This window comes from Diceros bicornis, chromosome 36 (assembly GCF_020826845.1).
Source record: "Diceros bicornis minor isolate mBicDic1 chromosome 36, mDicBic1.mat.cur, whole genome shotgun sequence".
Lineage (NCBI taxonomy): Eukaryota > Metazoa > Chordata > Mammalia > Perissodactyla > Rhinocerotidae > Diceros > Diceros bicornis.
The window spans coordinates 19129349-19151607 of NC_080775.1; the positions used below are offsets into that span (position 1 = coordinate 19129349).

A 22259-nucleotide genomic window follows, 5' to 3' on the forward strand; every position below is an offset into this window, starting at 1 on the left:
CCATGTATCTGATAAGGGGTTAATCTCCAAAATAGATAAAGAACTCATATATCTCAACAACAAGAAAACTAACAACCCGGTTAAAAATTGGGCAAAGGCCTGAACAGACATTTCTCCAAAGAAGATATACAGATGGCCAGCAGGCACATGAAAAGATGTTCAGCCTCATTAACTATCAGGTAAATGCAAATCAAAACTACAATGAGATATCACCTCACACCCGTCAGAATGGTTATAAATAACAACACAGGAAACAACAAGTGTTGGAGAGGATATGGATAGAAGGGAACTCTCATACACTGCAGGTGGGAGTGCAAACTGGTGAAGCCACTATGGAAAACAGTATGGAGATTCCTCAAAAAATTAAGGATAGGACTACCATAGAATCCAGCTATTCCACAGCTGGGGATTTATCGAAAGAACATGAAAACACCAATGCATAAAGATACACGCACCCCTTTGTTCATTGCAGCATTATTCACAATTCACAATAGCCAAGACTTGGAAGCAACCTAAGTGCCCATCAAGGGACGAATGGATAAAGAAGATGTAGTATATATACACAATGGAATACTACTCAGCCATGAGAAACGATGAAATCTAGCCATTTGTGACAACATGGGTGACATTGAGGGTATTATGCTAAGTGAAATAAGTCAGAGGAAGAAGGTCAAATACTGTATGATCTCACTCATAAGCAGAAGATAAAAACAACAACAAACAAACACATAGAGACAGAGATTGGATTGGTGGTTACCAGAGGTGAAGGGGGGAGGGAGGATGGCAAAAGGGTGATAGGTACATGTGTTTGGTAATGGATTATAATTAGTCTTTGGGTGGTGAACATGATGTAATCCATGCAGAAATAGATTATCATGATGTACACCTGAAATTTATACAATGTTATAAACCATTGTTACTGCAATAAAATAAAAAAAATAATTAAATGAAAAATTAAAAAAAAAGAAAATATTCTTTACAAAGTGGAATGATCATTCTGACCTCCTACATTGATGGGCTAATAGAGAGTCAGTGTTTCCCTGCATGGGCCTCCTTCAGTTCTCCTCACCTGTTTTCTTTTCCATGTATTACAGCAAATCATCTCCTGTGTGACTTTGAGTCTGGTTTCTGCGGCTGGGAGCCGTTTCTCATGGAAGATTCACACTGGGAATTCATGAAAGGATTGACCAGTGAGGAGAACCATCTTCCTGATGCTGATCACACAGCAAACACAAGTCGTGGTAGGACATTTTCCTTCTTAAAATAAAAAGCCAAAATTAGTTGTCTTTCTTATATTATATTTCTATCTATAGACTATACACTTGGAACTCTGGTTTGTCTTGGTTCAAACTCTCATGATCAGCTTAATAATTTATAGTTAATTGAGTTTCTTGAAAGGAGCATTGTTTTAGTAACCAACATTTTGTTGTCACATTTTTTTTAAAGTCTTCTGATAATTTTCTCTGGTTGCCAGGAATCATGTACACTAGGCTCACCTTTTTATAGCAATCCAGTTTTTGCAAAACAGAAAGAAAAATAGTTTAATCTTCTTTCTGCGAACAGAGAACAGAGATTTAGCACTATCTATAAAATAAATCTACAAATACTTGAACGCAATTTAATCACTCTTATGGCTTCTTTGTAACAAACAATCTTACCCTTTCCTCATATATATTTTAACCACCATTACAATTTTTACATATCCTCTTAAAATAGAGGAACCGTAACTACACATAGCATTCCAATAAGGGTTTGTGAAACTCCAAGGAAAACAGAAAGGTTCTGTTCTATTTTTCTCTTTTGTTTTGTTTAGGTGCTGTTGCCCAGGTACATTAGTATCATAAAACTTTATAGTAACACAGCTGTACTGTAGATCCTCTTTAAGCTCACATAACTCCATTGGACATTATTCTATTTGTTTCACTTTTGAGATTTCCAAAGGAGTATGCCAAAGCTAATAGCATTGACTGTATTTTTAATTATAGCCATTGGAAATTGGGGTTGGTGGGAGAGGATGTTAGGGGCTAGGGAGGGAGACTTTGGTCACCTATCTGTTGTTTAAAACTATAAACTCAACTTGTTATTTGACAGTGGAGTAAGGTCTTAATTTTTGCTTTTGTGCTCAATGAGTCTTATTTTTTCTCTAAGATTTTGTGGCAGAGTGGATTAAATTTAAAGTTTAAAAGAGAAAGGAGACTACTAATTATTGGAACTATATATTAAGAATACATTTTCTCCAAGCTTCTAGATGTTTTGTTTCTTCTTTTCTCAAACCATTATTGAGTACATACCATAAACTAGACCTGGGTGTGCACAGATGGAAGCCATGGTCCCTGCCTTTGAGGTGGTCCAAGTCTAGTAACTGAAACAGATAAGGGAAGATTTTCAGTAAGATATGATAAATGCTTTATAGGGGGTGGAGGGTGATTCAGATGGATTTGAGATGCCTTAGTGAAGGAGATGACTCCTGAACCGAGCACTGAGGAGAAAGGAAAAGTACCCAGGAAGGCAGAAGTAAGGAGAGATAGCAGAACCAGGGTGACATCCTGGGAATGTATTTTAATCAGAGGAAATATCCTGAAAGGGGGTAGAAGAGATGTAGGTATAGTAGTTCTGGTTGAGAGATGTGCATGTTTGGACAGGGAAAATAGGAAAGATGAAACAAGAAAGGAAGGAAGGCAACTACAGAGAGTGCCTATGAATTTGAATTTTATCTGGAGGATAATGGTGACCCAATTAGTCATATGAAAGCATGTGACCAATCAGATTTGTTCTAAAAGGGAAAAGACTTTGGAGAGGTTGAAAGACTGGAGTAGAAAAAACATGAATGGGTTGAATATCAATGAGAGGAGATGAAGGTCTAAGACAAGGCATTGGTTCCTAAAAGGAAGCTATTCACACAATGTGTGTGGTGGCCTTATGTGACATTTAGCATTGCAGGGTAGTGAAGAGCATTGGCTGCCCAGGTTTGTCAGGGTGTCGATGCTGCCCAAATTTGCTAAATACCTCTGTGCTTTAGTTATTTTAGCTAGAAAATAGGGAAAATAAAAGTACCTTCCATGTAAAATTATTATGAGGATTAAATGAAATAATACCTGTTAAGATTTTTCATATAGTAAGAGCTCAATAAACATTAATAGATATTTGTTGTCCATTCTAGTAGGAATACCACCAGGGCTATGACAGTTAGAAAACACATTTATAATTCACCTCAGACTCTTGCCATCTTATAATTACCACTAAATTATGATTTATGATAAAAAAAGAAGGGATTCCAAAAGGGCCTTTTGTTAAATAGTGAAAGACCCATTTTTATTTTCCTGTGATGTAAACAATGTTAAAAGATAACAATAAACTGATAAACTGCAGGCAGCTGCTATAATTCAAAATGTTAGGGACAAAGAACTTGTAGTCTTTCTCTTTTTAGAAAGGACAAATCAAAGAAATATCTCAGTCATTGAGTCAACACTTCTTTACCTGTGATTGTTATTATCAAACCTTAAGATAATCACTAGTGGTCTTAAATCACAAATGAGGAGGAGAAAAAACCAGTACTAGGAAGAGAAAGGAGTGAGTGAAATGGAAGTGTCTGGGGGAATGCAGCAGATTCAATCTTATAGTTTCCATATCTAATACCAAAGACTCCAGCCCATTATGTTCTTAGAGCTTTGTGTTTATAAAGTACAACTTTTTAAAAAACTGTTTAATCTCCAGTATTTTTCTCATACATACAGACTCCCATATGTAATTTTACAAAAAAGATGAATGGGTTGACATTATGTAGCTTTTCTTTGTTGAGTAAATCCTTGATATTCCTACCCTCCTTTTTTGGTTGGTTTCTACTTTCCAATTCCTAACTACCTTGTTAAACATCCAGACAGGCAACTCGTGTTAATTATCTCATGCTTTTATCTGTGCTCATGTCATCATGCACACATCTATACATAGTAGACATGTACACATGTGAAATTATAAGTATTTTTGTGATTGTTTATTTTACCAAAAAATGAGATCCTATTATAACTACTGTCCCTACCTTGTTTTCTTCACTAAAGATAGATCATGGCAATTCCTCCAAGTCATCAAGTATTGTCTCTTTTTTTCATTTCATGTTAAATTATAATGTAGAAGCAGTAAAATTCAACCTTGTTAGTGTATAGTTCACTGAATTTAAACAATCATGTACAATTGTGTAACCATCACAAAAATCAAGACATAAAACAGTTCTATTCGCCCTCAAAATTCTGTGCCACTTTGTAGTCAACACCTCTCCCACCTCCAGCCACTGGCACCCACTGATCTGATTTCTATCCTTATGGTTTTGCCTTTTCCAGAATGTCGTGTAAATAGAATCTTACAGTCCATAGCCTTTTGAGTCTGCCTTCTTTCAGTTAGCTTAAAGGATTTGAGATTCATCTGTGTTGTTGATTGCAGTGGTAGTTCCTTCCCTTTTCAGTGCTGAGTAGTATTCCAGTGTATGGATCAACCACAGTTTGTTTATCCATTGACCCGTTGAAGGATATTTGAGTTGTTTCTAAATGTTGGTGATTATTAATATTCTATAAAATTTGCATACAGGTTTTTGTCTGGACATGAGTTTTCGTTTGACTTGAGTACTCTATCCAATCCCTAATACATTAATTTTTTCACTCTGGTGGTGAGAAAGCCCTATTATTTCTGGCCCTTAGTGACCTTTGGGAAATATTCTAGCTGCCCTTTTCAGAAGTCTTTCCTCCATCCTCATGTAGTGTCCTCACATCCATGCACTGGTCAGTACTCAGATGGAGACTCTGGGGGTACTCTCTGCAGATCTCTGGGACTCTCTCTCTTTGCAGGCCTCTCCTCTTGGTACTCTGCCTTATGAACTCTAGCCACTTGGGTATCCCCAGAGTACTTGCTCCATCTTTCAGTTTGATGAGACCACCACAGTCTTTCTGGCTTCCCCCTTCCAACATGGCATCTGGAAACTCCATTTAGGCAGTGAGCTGGGATAGTTGTATGGCTTAGCTCATTTGTTTCCTCTCTCTTAGAGATCATTATCCTGTGATCCTACATTCCCATTGTCCTACATTTGAAGACCATTATTTCATACATATTGTTCTGATTTTTTTGCTAATTAAGATAGAAGACCAAATCTGGTCCCTGATACTCATGCTTACCTGGCAGTGGAAGAAACCTAATTCTTTTTGTTTGTTTGTTTGCTTAATTGCTTTGGTCTGGATATGCCATAATGTATCTAGCCATCCTCCTATTGAGTGACAATACCATAACAATGATGCAAAGTCCATCCTTGTACATAATTTCTTGTATAGGGTGCTTTTAATTCTATGCAATTAATAACTGGGAGTGAGGTTCCTATATTTTTACAGAAAGATATGTACTTCCCCCAGATTTTAATACTTAAAATTCCAGTAGCAAAATAGGAGTGCTTTTTTCCGTTTGCCTACCAGAAATAGGTGTTATATGTTTTTCCCTTAAATTTTTTTTCCAATTTTTGGATATAAAATGATTTCTCATATGTACCCTTTATTTGTATTTCACTAAAAAATGATTTTTTCAAATGTTTCTAATTTCTCAATTTATTTAAATCTTTTGTAATTTTTCTAAATAGTATTTTAAAGCTTTTAGTGTATACAATTTAAAAATCTTTTGCTAATGTTTTCCTAGGCTTTTGTTATTTTTGCAGCTATTATAAATGTTACTTTTAAAAAACTTTTTATTTTTTTGGTTGTTGTTGGTATATAGAAATGCAATTATATTTTAAAATATTGATCTTGTATTCAATAACCTTGCTAACTTTATTATAGCTAGGAGTTTATATATATATATATATATATATTTTGGTTTTTTAGGTTCACATTTTGTCTGAAATAATGACAATTTTATTTTCTTCTTTCTCAATCTTAAGCTCTGTATATATATATATTTTTTGTCTCAATGCACTAGCTAGGGCCTCTGGCAGATGTTAACTAGAACTGGTGATAGCTGCTATACTTGTCTTGTTCCTCCCTCAGGGGGAAAGCTGTAATAATTCACCCTTAAGTGCTATATTTGCTGAAAGGTTGTTTTTTTTAATCAGGTAAAGATGTTCCCTTCTATTCATAGCATGTTAAGTTTATATATATGTATATATACAGATATATATATATATGTATAATGAATGCATGTTAAAATTTGTCAAATGCTTTTTTCACTGTTTATTGTGATAATCCTATGGTTGTCGTACTATCTTTTTTGTTTTTAAGGTGAATAATTTTTCAAATATTAGACCACCCTTGCATTCCTGAACCAAATCTCATTGGATTAGTTATATTTATTTTATTTATGATTTATTTCTTTATTCTATATTGTAATATTTGTTTATGATATTTGTATCTATATTTATTATAAAGTCTGGTCTCTAATGCTCTGACAGCATGTAAGGAGTCCCTTCTGGGCTGTTGCATTAAAAGGGGGTGTATACTTTGCAAAAGATGAGGTTGAGGCTGGCATGAACAGTTTAACTCAGGGAGGCTGACCCGTCCATTCCTTAATTTTTGTACTGTGTTGGTTGTGTAACCCCTCTGGGATGTGTGGGTGTAGTCGAGTTTTACAATGAATGATTCAGATCATCAGGAACAATCTCCTTGGTATATTATAATTCTGTGGTTCTCTTAACTCAGTACATTCTGCAGAGCAGGCTTGTAAGAAGATAAATCCAGAGCCATGTTCCTAAAAGTCCCTGGGTCTGGGGTCAGAGTTCAGATTCTCTTTACCCCTTACTCGCATACATACATTTTAAAACAATATTATTCGTTTTCCAAATATTTGGTTAAAATATTTTTAGGATTGCATTTAGCTTCCAAATCAATTTTCACTAACTTAATATTTTTATATTATCATCTTTTCATCTCAAAATATATTATCTCTTTCTATTTAATGAGAAGATTTCTAGTCTTCTGCAAGGTTTTATAATATTCTTCCTATAAGTTCTGTCTCTGTCTAAATTTATCTCTACATATTTTTATGTTAATGTTATCATGAAGAGAATATTTCCCACCGTTTTTATGTCTAGGGTCTTATTGCTTAAGTTAATAAAAATAACTTAAAAATATTTCTCTCTTTCCATTTACCTTACCAAATTCTCTTATTAATACTTGTCATTATTTAAAATAATAGATTCCCTGGGGGTTTCTATTTTTACAATTATATTCTTAACAAAACATGAGAACTCTATCTCTACTTTTCCGTTATGTTTATTAGATATATTATTTTTTTGACTTCTACATTCACTAGACATCTAAGATAATATTAGTCTAAGGTAATTAATATTATCTAATTTTATCTCTAATAATAATGACAGAAATTTCTAGTTAGTTTCTCGTCTTAATTAAAATAGTTTTGTTGTTTGCCACTTAGGATGCTATTTATTTTGCAGTTGATCATTAGTCTTTAATTGTTTTCTTTTAATATTTTATTAAGGTTTGTTATTTGGAATGGCTGGTTTTTCATTGCCTTTTCAATATTTGTTGATATGAGTCTATGATTTTACTCTTTAATTTGTTGATCTAATTGGCTATGTTGATAGAGCTGCTAAATTAAACCAAACCTCCATTCTTGGAAAGCTCTGATTGGTCAGGACATATTTTTTCTTTTTGATAAGGATTTTAAATGTAATTGATAACATTTTAATTAGAATTCTGTATCTAGGATCCTGAGTGATATTGCTCTGTGGTTTATTTTTTTATTCTCCTATTTTCATTATTTTTAAGTTAGAGATATCTGGCATCATATGAATCAGAGAGCTGTCCATATTTTTCTAAGACCTGAGATTCCCTTGAATAATGTTGCAAATATTTGTTCTTTAAAAATTAAATAAAATTCAGCTGTGAGGCTATACATTTTTGGAAGATTTTTTTCCAGAACTTTTCCAGTTATTTTTGTGGTATAGCTAGTTCATTCAAACCTTTTACTTCCTTTAGATTTTAGAGTTTTAGTGTTTATATGTTTCATCCTTCATTAACTGCTTGTTTGAAATTGTATATATTGTTTTTAAATGACTGGGGGAGTAAGATCTTTGAATATTTGTTAACTTTTTGAAGTTTGATTAGTCTTTTAAAAGTCTTCAGTTGAGTTGTATTTGAACCTGAGGATTTTTAAGCTGGAATAGTTTTTCAAAATCATCTTTTCCTACTCTCTTCCTTTATAGGTGAAACATAGAGAATTTAATGAGCTTATATACACTGGTTCCATCACTCTTAGTTTGGAATTAGGGAATGGTAGTCTTTATCCTTCCCTGTTGGTTTTGAGATTTAAAGCCCATATAAACTGGATTCTGTTTTTCCCAATCAGAGATGACTCTGCTGACTGGCCGCCTTGGTGGTTTGGTTAAACATGTAGTTGTATCTATAAAATCACGCATTTCAATTCTGAAATCCTCTCCTTTCTGTGCAGTCAGCATTGACCTGTATCTAGGAAAATCACCTTCTGAAGGTGGTATTTTTCAGTCAAAATAGTTGGCTTTCCAAGTTGCCCATCACTTTGTGATTATCAAAGGGCAAGATCAGACCTTGATATTGTTCAGCATAGCCTTCCTTGTAAGTTTTCAGTATTCAGTGAAGCTACCCTGACAGCAGTTCAGAATGTGTGATCCTTTGAGCTGCTAAGAGATGTTATCCCCTTGTACATTTGCCGTGAGCACATCCACTGTAGTTAAAATCTAAAAGCAGTTATTTTGTTAACGTTCAGATTAGATCTTTAATTAAGCTTTCATTCCCCCTAGCACAGACAACAACGTCAAACACGTAAGCCCCAGGAAAAACCAAACTCATTCCATAGGCTTGTGTCCTTCAGCACGTTGTAAGGAAACTTAAGAATAAAGCTGTCCTGGGAATTTCATAAGAGTGTGTTGAATATCTAATTGTTAGCTTAGAAGCTTCGTTTAATTTGATTCCAAACTCTATTTATGACATGAGTTAAGCCAATAAAAATATTTGTTTAGAGGATTTAGATCAAGAGCTTGTTTTTATTTTTTTATTTTTTTTTTAATTTTTTTAAATCTTTTATTTATTTATTTTTTCCCCCAAAGCCCCAGTAGATTGTTGTATGTCATAGCTGCACATCCTTCTAGTTGCTGTATGTGGGACGCGACCTCAGCATGGCCGGAGAAGCGGTGTGTCGGTGAGCGCCCAGGATTTGAACCCGGGCCACCAGCAGCGGAGCGCGCGCACTTAACTGCTAAGCCGCTGGGCCAGCCCAAGAATTTGTTTTTAATCAACTGGATTTTATTTTAGATATTTACTGTTCTCCATATGAAAGTGCTTTTGGTTATCTACAGAGCTTAATGGTAAATAAGTAAAAATGTAATTTTCTTTATCTGATTGATATTTGAATGTGTGCAAGGATAAGATCCTAGAGCAAAGAACTACTAAATGTACAATAGAACATGTGTCCACATCACTTTACATTTGTTTTTGCAGGATCGTTTATTTATTTTGGGGCACATCAGTCACCTGCTGTGGCCAAGCTTGGAAGTCCTGTTCTTACAAAATCACTTACTGCCTCTACCCCATGTCAGGTAACCAATTTGTGGAATTTCCATTGGCCGATCTGTGGTGGTAGATTGTAAGTCTTGGGTTACTCATGCTAGTAAATGCCTGCTACATTTTATTACTATTTTCATGATGAATTGAGAGATTTGTATGAGCTATTTCAACGTGAAATATCATGTGCTTCCAAAAGACTATTTGCAACATATAACTTACACCATTCTTCTTGGGGGCTATTAAAGAATATTTCTGTCGTTTTGTATTCTTTCCACATAGTTCTTTCCATGATTTAAAGCTGTGGATACACGTTGCCAAAACTATGTGTCGTTTTGGCCAACAATGTTAAGTGAGTAAAATAAAGTCAGGTAAATCAGTGCTTGTTGAACGAAAGATGAAAGGATGAATAAAGACAGATAAATATGTGCAGAAAAAATAATTTTATTTTCTGAAATTTTTTCAATTAGTCCTTCTGGTGCCAGGTAGACACAGACCAATGGATAAAATACTCGGTCCATTTCAACAGCACAGTAGAGAAGAAAGCCAGAACACTTCAGAATAAGACAGATCTGGTTCAAATCTCAGTCCTGCCACTTTCTGAATCTCAGTTCTGCCTCAAATTATATGCTCTCTTTGAGATTCAGTGTCTAAACTGGACACTTAAGTATTAGCATACCTTCTTCACATGGTTAAGAGGATTAAAATGTGATTAAATACGGCACCTAGCAAAGTATCTGGCACATAGTAGGAATCCACTAAACATAATTCCTTTATTTTCCATAAAACTAACCCCTAAATTAGATGCTTCTGTTCAGCATGCCTTATTTTCAGTCCTTTAGAGCATTCTAACGTGTCTCTAAGCCCTTAGGATTTCAGATCATTTTTATTTTTCCTTTGGTTATCAGAAAATAATGATGAAATCAATACTGCCTCACACTAAATTCATTGCCTGTAAATGGAGGGTACAGCAGTTTACTCAGGCATTCCTGGTGATAAATTACACATCATTCAGAGGTATAAATCTAATTATACGTTCCACTTGCTATAAGTCTGAATGGGAGTGCCCAGAACTCTTAATAGATTTTCCTCTCTCCCTTTTTTTTTCTTGGTTTTTCTTGCCCATTTTTCTCTGGGAATTAGAATTAAAACAGCTCTCTGGACTCCACTTCCAGTTCAGCCAAATGCACTCCCACCTTCGGTTCATTCTAATTAAATCCTATGTGATAGATATATATATTTTTTGAGAGCCACTGAAGCATTTCCACGCTCTTTAAAAGTACTTTACAAGCTTGCTTAGCTTTAATTCAAGGTCACATACTGAAGTAACGCTATCACTATTGTTACATACATAAAAGACATTGAATACAAACGGATAGAAAGTGTTAATTCTGTTTCTTTTCCAGAAATTTGAAAACAAATGTTATGAGCTTATTAGAAATTCCTAAGATTCGCTGAGAATTCATATATTTTTTTTCTTTTTAAAGATTTCTTTTTCTCGTTGTAGTATGCTGGTAGCCATTAATTTGTGGTCATCAAGATTGCGTTTTAATTTATGATCGTTTCCATTTGAGGACTTTTTTCTCTATTGTTGCTTAAATTTGGAGCTTAGCTGTGGGAAGTTGCTTAGGTGGGGCCTCAGTGAAAGCAAAGAACATTTGATGGTTTATCTCTCAGAACCAAATCCTCCACCTCCCAAAGCCTCAGAGACGTTGATTTAGTGGTTTGCCTTGGTTGTTGGCAAGACTGCCAGAAGTATTTGTTTTTTCCCTTTTGTCTACATCTGCTTGGATGTTAGTAATCTTTGAGTTAGAGGGAGGGATATTTGGATTACTTTATAATACTTTCCAGCTTAGGAAGTAGTATTAGACTGTTAGAGAAGGTTATTTATAGTCTGAGATACACATAGCTAATGTTCTCTTCCAAAGGAGAGTTCTAAGAATATAATATTATTTTTTATGTCTGTGGTAATGTGTGATACTTTCTTTCATAAAAGTTACAGAATAAGGGAACAAATCAAATTCTTATCTTCTTGAGTAATCAGAAAATCCAGCCAGTCTTCCTAAATGGAACATATTGATAATAGCTGTATTCACGGAATAAGGAATGTTCTTCATTATAAAATGGTAAAGTGAGGCAGTGAGATAACCTAAGTTGAGCACTTTCATATGATTAAAGCCTTCATTTTATGAAATTCTATGATTTTTTTCCCCCTACACAATCATATCAGGCTAATACAGTTAAGAATATTCTTTTGGAAGGACTTTAAAGGAACATGAATCTTTCTTTTGAGGGTCCTTTTCTAACAGCATACTTTTAGGGTTGTTTTTCATGAACTACCTTGTACTTGATGTATAGCCAACACATGGTATCAACGTGCACAATTGTTCCTGCAACTAATCATTGTTCAAGATGTGGATTTTAATTTAAAACCTTCAAAAGTCCCTTCAGTCACTGGTGGAAACTTGGCATTTTTCCTTGGAATAATCAGGATACAGAACAAACAGAACATGTGGGAGCCAGAAGCTATCATTTCTGATTGGTGTTGAAATGCTGTTACTGTCTTCAGTTAACTAGGAAATAAGAAATATGAAGGGGATTTATGTGGATTAATATTTTATGAGTTCTCATGTTTGAGTTGCTGTACAACAGACACACTATCTCCATTTTAGGACTTCACAGTTAAATACAGGACAATTGATAATATGAAGTTTCCTCTTTTCAATGCTATGTTCACCTATTTTTTTTTTTAAATTCCCCAACAGTTTTGTACTTATTTTAATATTTTTTATTAAAAAAAATTCATAAAATAAGGAAAAGGTGAATGATATCAGGGCAGAGATGGATGAAGTGAGACGGTTGGTTCCAAAAACAAAGCTTATCAGGCCTGGGCTACACGTTTGAGTCTAAGTTTTCCAGCAACCAAGGCAAAGAGACATATGAGTCACGATTTGGTTCTGATTCAAAGAAGTAAAAAGAAAAAAAACAAAACAAAAATGGTTCTCCTGAGTCTTCTCTCCTGAGTGCTCGCGAAGATACCAACGTACACGTCCTTTCTCTGATTCGGGACACACCTATTGTTTACCTACACCTGCTGCTCACAGCCCTTAACGCTGGAAATTCAATAGGGACAACTTAAATACGTGCTTGCCCTAACACAACGTAGAGTTTAATGAGGGACAATTAAACTGATAGCAATTCAGCGTTAAGTGCTACAAGAGGGTGGGTACATTATAAGGATAGTAACCTACTTACAACAACTCTCTCAACAATTTTTGAAAGGCCATGTCGTATAACTTTGCCCAAGTAGAATGATGAAAGTATATATTAATGTCAAGTTATGGTGTTGTACACTTGAAACCTATACTGTGTTATAAACCAATGTTGCCTGAATAAAAAGAAAAAAGAATAAAAAAGAGAAATTTAGAAAAAAAAGGAATTATGGAGTGGGACTTGGAATGGTGCAGTCACGCTTTGTTCCCTGATGGTTTTGTTTAATCCAGGGTTAGATGTTAGAGTATGTGATGGATTCTAGAGGAAGCAACAGTTCATGGGGGAAAGGTTGATCAGGTACTCTCTCCAACTGTGTGTGATCAAAACACATGGAGATTCATCATTTAAATAAGGAAAACATTATATTTTATTGAAGATTCCAAACTTCTACTTAAGCTTGTTCAGATAAGGAATGCTCAGGCAAAAACATAATTACGACTAGGAGTCATAAAATCGCTGTGGTAATGATGAGGGGTGTGTGTGTGTGTGTGTGTGGTGTGTGTGTGCGCGATGAATGATCCCTCTCCGCAACATGGACTTATTCCCAGCTGAATTTTGAGAAGCTATAGATATCTTGTTTCCTTTTCTTTTTTTATATTTTTTTTCTATTTTTATTATTCCAGATCGTCTTATTCTTATTCTAGAGTTTGAAGATATAACAGGTGTAGCAAATACCAGATAGGGTCCAACATGAAGCAGAGAAGGCAGAGTTACCTGAGGTTTTGGATTACAACTGAGAAAGGACATGAAGATCTGACCAAGGAGCTCTGGGAAAGGGAAGCAATCAAAACGAAGACCACAGGAAAGTTGAGGAAAGAAGCAGAAAATTTGAAGAGTAGAGTTTTAGTTGGAGGCAGATCAAACTCAAATGAAAAAGAAAACAGAGAAATAAGGAAGAAATCGTTTTAAACTTCTGGGTAATGTCCTGTTATGTCTATCACAGAATTAAGTATCAAAGAGCCTAATTACTCCTCTGTAGACTGACCAGTCCTCCAGGGGTCATCAAAGGGCCCTGGAGACCCCAAAAACCAAGTAGTGGGGCTGAGGTCCCCATGCTCTCCCGCTTGGTCATTCACCTATACTCAGTGACTCATAGTCTAAATCAACCTGATAAGATGTCCTTTCCTTTTATAGTAAAATGAATGATTTAATATTTTAAAAATATATGAATAATATAAAATCAGAGAATACAAATTAAAAAAATAAAATAATTTGAGCTTTATGTTTTTTCTCCAATTTGCAGTTAAAGGAACTGCTTTGTTGGCAACTTCTTTAACCACATGAAATTCTCTTGAATTCAGGGTCTTGCATAGTCACACTATATATAAAACATGCCTTAGTGAAAAACCAAGAGAAATAAAACCAAGCGTTTAATATTAACATTTTATTTAACTGTTTTTTAATGCATCAAGAAAATTATTTCCTTTAAAATAATAAGTAGTAAATAAATTTTAACTGATTGTATAATCTCAACATGTATGCTTTACAGTTCTGTTTAATAGAATTTTCTGTGATGATGGAGATTTTTTCCTCTCCTGTGTCCATTGTGGTAGCCACTAGTTATATATAGCTTTTTTTTTTTTTTAAAGATTTATTTATTTGTTTTCCCCCCAAAGCCCCAGTAGATAGTTGTATGTCATCGCTACACATCCTTCTAGTTGCTGTATGTGGGACGTGGCCTCAGCATGGCCGGAGAAGCGGCGCGTCAGTGCGCGCCAAGGATCCGAACCTGGGCCGACAGCAGTGGAGTGCGCACCCAACCGCTAAGCCACGGGGCCGGCCCTATATATAGCTTTTTAAAAAAATTTTTTGTTGAAGTAACGTTTGTTTATAACATTGTATAAATTTCAGATGTACATCATTGTATTTCAACTTCTGTATAGACTACATCGTGTTCACCACCAAAAGTCTGGTTGCCATCCATCACCATACACAGATGTTCCTTTGTCCTTTTTGCCCTCCCCCCACCCTCTTCTCCTCTAGTAACCACCATTTTTTCTCTATATCCATGTTTGTTTGTTTGTTTATCTTCCACATATGAGTAAAATCATGTGGTAATTGTCTTTCTCTGTCTGACTTATTTCGCTTAACATAATACCCTCAAGATCCATCCATGCTGTCTCAAATGGCAAGATTTCATCTTTTTTATGCCTGACTAGTATTCCGTTGTGTATATATACCACATCTTCTTTAACCATTCATCTGTCGACGGGCACTTAGGTTGCTTCCAAGTCTTGGCTATTGTGAATAATGCTACAATGAACATAGGGGTGCATGTATCTTTTCACGTTAGTGTTTTCATGTTCTTTGGATAAATACTCAGAAGTGGAATAGTTGGATCATATGGTAGTTCTATCTTTAATTTTTTGAGGAATCACCATACTGACTTTTTCATAGTGGCTGCGCTACTTTACATTCCCACCAGCAGTGTACGAGGGTGTCCTTTTCTCCACATCCTCTCCAACGCTTGGTATTTCTTGTCTTTTTAATAATAGCCATTCTGACAGGCATGGGGTGATATCTCATTGTAGTTTTGATTTGCATTTCCTTAATAATTAGTGATGTTGAACATCTTTTCATTTGCCTGTTGGCCATCTGTTTATCTTCTTTAGAAAAATGCCTGTTCAGATCTTCTGCCCATTTTTTAATTGGGTTATTAGTTTTTTGTTGTTGAGTTGTATGAGTTCTTTGTATATTTTGGATATGAATCCCTTATCAGATATATGATTTGCAAATATCTTCTCCCAATTGGTAGGTTGTTGTTTTCCTTTTGCTCGTAGTTTCCTTTGCCATGCAGAAGCTGGTTAGTTTGGTATAGTGTGTTTATTCTTTCTTTTGTTTCCCTTGCCTGGGGAGACATATTAAAAAAAGTACTACTAATACAGATGTCAAAGAGTGTACTGCATATGTTTTCTTCTAGGAGTTTTATGGTTTCAGGTCTTACATTGAAGTCTTTAATTAATTTTGAGTTAATTTTTGTGTGTAGTGTAACATAATGGTCTACTTTTATTCTTCTGGATGTGGCTGTCCAGTTTTCCTAGCATCATGTATTGAAGAGACTTTCCTTTCTCCATTGTATGTTCTTGGCTGCCTTGTCGAAAATTAGCTATCCATTGATCTGTGGGCCCTTGATTCTGTTCCATTGATCTGTGTGTCTATTTTTGTGCCAGTACCATGCTGTTTTGATTACTATAGCTTTGTAGTATATTTTGAAATAAGGGAGTGTGATACCTCCAGCTTTATTCCTTTTGCTCAGGATTGCTTGGCTATTTGAAGTCTTACCTTGTTTCATAATAATTTTAGGATTCTTTGTTCTGTTTTGGTGAAAAATGTCTTTTGGATTCTGACTAGGATTGCATTGAATCTGTAGATTGCTTTACGTAATATGGACATTTTAACTATGTTAATTCTTACAATCCATGAGCACAGAATATCTTTCCATATCTTTATGTCTTCTTTGATTTCTTTCAACAGTGTCTTATAGTTTTCAGTGTACAGGTCTTTCACCTGCTTGATTAAATTTATTCCTAGGTATTTTATTCTTTTTGTTGCAATTGTAAATGGGATTGAATTCCCGATTTCTCTTTCTGCCAGCACCTTGCTAGTGTAGAGAAACACAACTGATTTTTGTATGTTGATTTTTGTACCTTGCAACTTTACTGTATTCGTTCATTATTTACAAATTTTTTTGGTGGATTCTTGACGGTTTTATATATATAAAATTGTGTAATCTGCAAATAGTGACAGTTTTACTTCCTTCCAATTTGGTTGCCTTATTTCTTTTTCTTGCATTATTGCTCTGCTAGGACTTCCAATACTATTTTGAATAAGAGTGGCAAGAGTGGGCATTCTTGTCTTGTTCCTGTTCTTAGAGGAATAGCTTTAATTTTTTCACCATTGAGTATGATGTTAGCTGTGGGTTTGTCACATGTGGCCTTTATTATGTTGAGGTTCTTTCCTTCTATACTCATTTTATTGAGAGGTTTTATTGTAAATGGATGTTGAATCTTATCAAATGCCTTATCTGCATCTATTGAGATGATCATGTGTTTTTTATTCTTAATTTTGTTTCTGTTTTTGTTTTTTTTTTGGTGAGGAAGATTCCTTACCTAAGCTTCCTAAGCTAACATCTGTTGCCAATCTTCCCCTTTTTCCTTGAATAAGGTTAACCCTGAGCTAACATCTGTACCAGTCTTCCTCTATTTTGTATGTGGATTGCTGCCTCAGCATGGCTGACGAGTGGTGTAGGTTTATGCCCAGGATCTGAACCCACGAACCCGGGCCGCTGAAGCGGAGTGTGCTGAACTTAACTACTATACTGTGGGGCTGACCCCTATTCTTCATTTTGTTAATTTGGTATATCACATGATGGATTTGCAGATATTGAACCATCCCTTTCTGTCTGGAATAAATCCCATTTGATCATGGTGTATGATCCTTTCAACATATTATTATATTCGATTTGCTAGTATTTTTTTGAGGATTTTTTTGCATCTATGTTCATCAGTGATATTGGCCTGTAATTTTCCTTTTTTATGTTGTCTTGTCTGGTTTTGGTATCACGTAATGTTGGTCTCGTAAAATGACTTAAGAAGTGTCCCATCTTCTTCAATTTTTCAGAAGAGTTTGAGAAGGGTAAGTATTAAATCTTTGAATGTTTTGCAGAAGCCATCTGGCCCAACCCCCCCAAAAAACTTTTGTTTTTTGGGAGGTTTTGGATTACTGTTCCCATCTCTTTACTAGTGACTATTCAGATTTTCTATTTCTTCTTGACTCAGTTTTGGGAGGCTGTATGATTCTAAAAATTTATTCATTTCTTTTGGGTTATCCAGTTTGTTGGTGTATAGCTTTTCATAGTATTCTCTTATAAACCTTTGTATTTCTGTGGTATCCATAATTTCTCCTCTTTCATTTCTGATTTTATTTATTTGAGCCTTATCTCCTTTTTTCTTAGTCTAGCTAAGGTTTGTCAATTTTGTTTATCATTTCAACAAACCAGCTCTTAGTTTTGTTGATCTTTTCTACTGTCTTTTTAGTCTCTATTTCATTTCTTTCTGCTCTGATTTTTATTATTTCCTTCCTTCTACTTACTTTGGGCTTCACTTGTTCTTCTTTTTCTAGTTCTTTTAGGTGTAGTGTGATATTGTTTATTTGATATTTTTCTTGTTACTTAAGATAGTCTGTTATTGCTGTAAACTTCACTCTTAGTACTGCTTTTGCTACATCCCATAGATTTTGGTATGTGTGTTTTCATTTTCATTTGTCTTCAGATATTTTTTTACTTCTCTTTTGATTTCCTCATTGATCCGATATTTGTTCAGTGGCATGTTGTTTAGTCTCCATGTATTTGTGACTTTTCCAGCTTTCTTCTTGTGTTGATTTCTAGTTTCATACCATTGTGGTTGGAAAAGATGCTTAATATGATTTCATTCTTCTTAAATTTATTGAGGCTTATTTTGTGTCCCAAAATATAGTCTATCTTTGCTTATATTCCATGTGTACTTGAGAAGAATGTATATTCTACTCTTTTTGGATGGAATGTTCTATATACACCTATTAAGTCCTTCTGATCTAGCGTTTCATTTAAGACCAAGGTTTTCTTGTTGACTTTCTGTCTGGATGATCTATCCATTGATGTAAGTAGGGTATTAAATTCCTGTACTATTATTGTGTTGCTGTCAGTTTCTCCCTTTAGGTCTGTTAATAGTTTCTTTATATACTTTGGTGCTCCTATATTAGGTACATATATATTAATAAATGTTATGCCTTCTTGGTGGATTTTCCCTTTTATCATTATATAATGTCCATTTTTGTCTCTTGTTTCTTTTTTGGCTTGAAGTCTGTTATGTCTGATGTAAGTATGGCTATGCCCGCTTATTTTAGTTGGCATTTGATTGGAGTATCATCTTCCATCCCTTCACTTTGGACCTATGTTTGTCTTTAGAGATGAGATGGATCTTCTGGAGGCAGCATATTCTTGGGTTTTGTTTTTTAATCCATCCAGCCACTCTGTATCTTTTGATTGGTGAATTCAATCCATTTACATTTAGGGTGATTATTGATACATGAGGGCTTAATACTGCTATTTTGTCTTGTGTTTTCTGGTTGCTCTGTATTGCCATTGTTTCTTTTTCGTGTGTTTCTGTCTGCTATTTCAATTTGGTGGTTTTCTGTGATGTCTGTCTCAGTTTCCTCTTTTTCATGTTTTGCGTCTCTGCTCTGAATTTTTGTTTTGTGGTTACCATGAAGTCTATATAAAAGATTTCATAGATGAGGTAGTCGTTTTTCTGCTGATAGCATCTCATCTCCATAAGCCTGTGCAGGTTCCACACTTTTCCTCTTCCCCTTCTATGTTTTTGTTGTTACAAATTTCCCCTTTTTGTATTGTGAGTTTGTTACCAAATTGAAGTGGTTGTAGTTATTTTTAATGCTTTCTTTCTCTTTAGCTTTTGTGTTATAATTGTTTACTAACCTATTCTGATGTAAAGTTGCAATATTCTCATTATATTTTTGTATTTATCACCTTGCTAAAAGCTTTGTATATCTTTCATTTTCTTGTTTCAGGTAGGAGAACTCTTTTCAATGTTTTCTGTAAAGCAGGGCTGGTTGAGATGAACTCCCTCAGCTTTTGTTTGTCTGGGAAAGCCTTTATTTCTCTTTATTTGAAAGATAAATTTGCTGGATAGAGTATTCTTGGCTGACAGTTTTTATCTTAATATTTTGAGTATATCATTCTACTCTCTCCTGGCCTGTAGAGTTTCTGATGAGAAATTCACTGATAGCCTAATGGGGGTTCCTTTGTAGGTAATTGTTTTTTTCTCCCTGGCCACCCTTAATATTCTTACTTTGTCATCAACTTTTTGCAGTTTGAATATAGTATGTCTTGGAGAAGGCCTTTTTGCGTTGAGATAATTAGGAGTTCTATTAGCTTCACGTACTTGTATATCCAGTTCCTTCCCCAGGTTTGGGAAGTTCTCAGCTATTATTTCTTTAAATAAACTCTCTGCTCCCTTCTCCTTCTCAAATACCCATTATCCTTATGTTGCTTTTCCTAATTGAGTTGGATATTTCTCATAGAATTAATGCATTTTTTTTTAAATTTTAGTTCTCTCTTCTCTTCCACCTGAATCTTTTCTAGATTTGTATGTTTGTGCTAGCTAATTCTCTCTTCCATATGTCTGCTCTATTTGCAATGTTTTCTGCTTTATTCTTCATCTCATTTATTGAGTTATTCAGCTCCAGAATTTCTGTTTTGTTTTGTTTTTTGGAGTTTCAGTATCTTTGGTGAAGTACTCCTTCTGTTCATTAATTTTATTCCTGAGCTCACTGACCTGTCTTTCTGAGTTTTCTTGTAACTCATTGAGTTTCTTCATGGCAGCTATTTTGAATTCTCTGTAAGTTAGAGTGCAATATTTCGTGACTTCAAGTTTGGTTTCTGGAGAATTGTCATTTTGTTTTTGTGATACCTGTTACTATAGTTTTTTGTGGTGCTTGATGAGTTGTTCCTCTGCTGCTGCATTTGTGGTAGCAAACACCTTTCCTATTTGGGCAAGGCTTTATTTACTTTGATTCTGAGCTGCTTCTGGTTGTATTTGAGAGTCTACACTTTTCACCCTCCACTTCTGCCAGAGATGTCATCAGTGCCCTCATTATGCTGCTTGTGCCTCCAAGGTTGCTGGTGCCTTGCTGCTTGTGGTGTCACTGCAGTCATGGGCATTTCTAGCAGGGTCACCAAGCTGGCAAGCACCTCTGCTGCTTCTGGGGTTGCCTTGGTTGAGGATTCCCTCACTGCAGTAGGGGGAGGGGGAGAGTGGGTCAGGAGCTGGGGTCATGGGCACATCTGCCATGGCCAGGTTTTTTGGGTCTATAGGTGCTGCTGCCACAGGTGCTGGAGGCAAAGTTATGGGTGCTTCTGCAGCTGGGAGGGATTGGGGTTGTGGGCTCTGCTGTGACTGTTAGCGGGTTCTCCATATCCTTGGCTCTGCTGCTGTATGTGCCACCTGTGCTGCTACTCCTGGGTTTTCTGGGAGTGCTGGCACCACTGCTGCTGGGGGTCTGGGTTTGCAAGTGTCACTGCTGCTGCTGGGTGGGCAGGGGTTGTGGGCAACACTGCCACCACCACAGGGGGAGGGGTACCTAGGTTGCAGGTGCCATTGGGGTTCCTGGAGCCTCTGGTCTCTGGTGCTGGCATGGTTCCTGGAACCTCGGGTCATGGGCACTGCCACTGCTGCCAGGGTTACCAGGGTCTTGGATGCAGCCCGCACTGCTAGGAAGGAAGAGGTCAAAGGCACTGCCACTCAGGGAGGGAGGGTGCTGGGTCGTAGGTACCATCACGGTTCCTGGAGCATCCCTTAACAGGTGCCACAGCAGTTCCTGGTGCCTCTTGAAGCATGGGCTGCCTGGGTTCATAGGGCCTCCATTCATGAGTGTTATGGCAGTTCCTGGGGCCTCTAGTTGCAGGTGTGGCCACAGTTCCTGGAGCCTCTGGTATCAGAGCTGCAACCACTGCTCCCCTACTGCTCCCCTGGTTCCACTGCCTACATGAGGTCTAGTCCACTCACCTTCAGAAGTATAGATGTATAACTCTTTCAGGCATTCTAGCGTGCTGTGCAGAGAATTCTTTCTTGGTCTATGGATGTCCTACTGGTTGTAGAGGGGAGAGAAAAAAGGAACAACTCACTCCACAATGGTGCTGCCATCACCTCCATGTATAACTAATGAGCACTTAACATGTGATGAGTATAACTGAGAAATTGAATTTTTCATTTTGTTTAATTTTAATTAATTTACCTGTAAATAGCCACGCTATTTTTATACCTTTGTCATTATACACATTATACTTTTTTTTTTAATTTTTTTTTTATTGCAGTAACATTGGTTTATAACATTGTAAAAGTTTCAGGTGTACATCATTGTACTACTATTTCTGCATAGATTACATCATGTTCACCACCAAAATACTAATTACAACCCATCACCACACACACATACCGAATTATCCCTTTCACCCTCCTCCCTCCCCACTTCCACTCTGCTAACCACCAATCCCATCTCTGTCCCTATGTGTTTGTTTATTGTTGTTATTATCTACTACTTAATGAAGGAAATCATACGGTATTTGACCTTCTCCCTCTGACTTAGTTCACTTTGCATTATACCCTCAATGTCCGTCCATGTTGTCACAAATGGCTGGATTTCATTGTTTCTTATGGCTGAGTAGTATTCCATTGTGTATATATACCACAGCTTCTTTATCCATTCGTCCCTTGATGGGCACTTAGGTTGCTTCTAAGTCTTGGCTATTGTGAAAAATGCTGCAATGAATACAGGGGTGCATGTACCTTTGCAAATTGGTGTTTTCAAGTTCTTTGGATAAATACCCAACAGTGGAATAGCTGGATCATATGGTAGCTCTATCCTTGATTTTTTGAGGAATCTCCATACTGTTTTCCATAGTGGCTGCAC

At 35.9% G+C, this 22259-nt stretch overlaps 1 protein-coding gene across 8 annotated transcripts in view; it reads left to right on the plus strand.

Annotated features, from left to right (window-relative positions):
• Positions 1 to 22259, plus strand: part of MALRD1 (MAM and LDL receptor class A domain containing 1) — an 847485-nt gene that overhangs the window by 239720 nt on the left and 585506 nt on the right. For all 8 annotated transcript variants that reach the window (XM_058532519.1, XM_058532517.1, XM_058532520.1 and 5 more), the window contains 2 exons: positions 1095 to 1241; positions 9459 to 9556. In XM_058532519.1, coding sequence (XP_058388502.1) covers positions 1095 to 1241; positions 9459 to 9556 — 245 coding nt within the window. The remainder of the gene's footprint in view (positions 1 to 1094; positions 1242 to 9458; positions 9557 to 22259) is intronic.